The sequence below is a fragment of the Cynara cardunculus genome, unplaced genomic scaffold, assembly GCF_001531365.2.
Source record: "Cynara cardunculus var. scolymus isolate 2C unplaced genomic scaffold, CcrdV1 Un_Scaffold_621, whole genome shotgun sequence".
In the NCBI taxonomy this organism is placed as follows: domain Eukaryota; kingdom Viridiplantae; phylum Streptophyta; class Magnoliopsida; order Asterales; family Asteraceae; genus Cynara; species Cynara cardunculus.
The window spans coordinates 36688-38597 of record NW_020200595.1 but is presented as its reverse complement, the minus strand read 5'-3'; the positions used below and the strand labels follow the sequence as shown (position 1 = coordinate 38597).

The 1910-nt window shown below is 49.8% G+C and overlaps 1 protein-coding gene across 1 annotated transcript; it reads right to left on the bottom strand.

Annotated features, from left to right (window-relative positions):
- Positions 1-645: 645 nt before the first annotated feature.
- Positions 646-1533, bottom strand: LOC112501835 (putative uncharacterized protein DDB_G0290521). The gene has a single exon (XM_025105572.1). It carries the CDS (start codon positions 1531-1533, stop codon positions 646-648), a length of 888 nt encoding a protein of 295 aa, XP_024961340.1.
- Between the last annotated feature and the right edge of the window lie 377 nt (positions 1534-1910).

The following is a 1910-nucleotide window of genomic DNA, read 5'->3' as shown; positions in this document are numbered from 1 at the left end:
AAACCATTCAAGTGTTTCATTTGAATACTTGAAGGCTTCAGTTATTCTGAAGAACTTTTTCACCTCGAACTCGTCCTTGTAAACAAGTCCGAGTTCGGGTTGAGACAAGACGGAGGCAGAGCGTATATTTTGCAGGCCTTGGAGTTCTTCGTTTGGAGGAGTACAAGATATCCTTTCCATGCCTAGCCTGAAAGCGATCTCAAAATCTGTGTTGGCTCTGTGCTTGACCAGGGTCTCCATCGTCTTTGTAATCGCTCTGTTTGCCACTCCAAATCTTATGCCGTGGTCCTGCCTTTGAGCTGTATAACCATACAATTCAATCAAGTCATATGGGTTAAGATTTAGAAGGTCATTCTCGTTGAACACGCTGATGACCCTATGAGCTCTCTCCACAGTGAACTCGACGTATCTAATAGCTCTGTTGGCAAGGGACTTGATCTTTATGTCCACAACTCTCCTTATTCCATCATCCGAGTAGACCGCTCGTGGGTCTTGAGTTGTTTGCCTTATGAAGCGATGATGTAGGAGGTCCATTGATTCTGGCGATAAGACTGGAGCATTTGACATACTTTCATCGCAATCTCTATAAAGATATTGATGGATGTTTTCCATCATGACGGGTTCCCTGCGCGGCATAGGCGGTCTTCATCTCATTGATTCCATACTCTGAATGATTTCATCCACAAGGCCTTGAGGAGGATGCCTTGAGGAGGAGGGAATATCTGTCGGTTGCATGGTGGTTGTTTGGGTGGTCTGAGGTTCATTGGTTGGTTGTTGGTTTGTGGGTTCTGGTGAGGTAGGCTGGTTGGTGGGTGAAGTGGGTTGGTCTGTTTGTTGGGGTTGTGAAGGTTCAGGTTGAGGTGATGAAGGTTGGGGTTGTGTTTGGGTTTCTGTTTGGGTTGATGGTTGGGGTTGAGGTTGGGTTTGTGTTTGGGTTGATGGTTGGGGTTCAGGTTGGGTTTCCTCATCGCTTGAGGAACTCAAGACGATGGGGTCTTGTGATGTAGAAAAGGGAACCTGAGTAATGGGTTGAACATCATAGAATATAATCTCTGGTTCCCTTGCTTGGGTTGCTTGGGGTGTTGGTGATGGTTGTGGTGATGATGGTTGTGGTGATGTTGGTTGTGGGTGTTCTTGTTGTGCAGGCGCTGGTTGTGCAGCCGCCGTTGTCTCCCCCTCACGAGGACCAAGGCCCTGATCATTAGAGTCTTGTTCATCGTGTCTTTGGCGCTTGGGCGGTCGGCTGCTTGAACACGAGGCAGGAGACCTCTTCTTTTTCTTGGCATCCCTAAAAGACCTGAGATAGGTCTGCAGTGCAGCCTGTCGTCGATTTGCTTCCATGGTCTTGAGAAGGGATGACGTGCGTCTTTGTTCATCGGCCATAGAGCGTGTGAGAGCCTGTGTTGGAGTGATGGCCCGATGAATGAACTTAGCACTGATCTCGTTGAATGAGGAGACCAGTGCCCTGGAGAGCGCCTGTAAGTTTGCCTTTGTGGCGAAGTCTGAGGTGGAGGTGGATGGGGGTGGGGGCATTGTGGAGGTGGTAGAGGGTGGTGGATGGGGAAGGTTGGTGATGAGTTGTCTTACCTCTGCAGTAAAGGTAGAGAAGGCATCTTCAAAGGATGGTACTGCAGAGGGAGTAGGCGGTGGAGTGGGGTGAGGGATGTGGGCAAGGATGGTAGCAGGGAGGTTCTGGAGGGTGGCTTGTATGGTGGAGAGTTGTTGGGTGATAGGGGCAAGGGGGTCATGGGATGAGGAAGTGGAAGGTTGGGTGGGGTGGGGAATTTGGGATGTGAAGGTGGTTGGGAGTTGATGAAGGTGGCGGGTAAGGTTTTGGATTTGGGAGATGATGTGGGTGAGGTTCTCATCGGTCTCAGACTGCTGAGCCRTGAGGGTGATGATGGATTCGA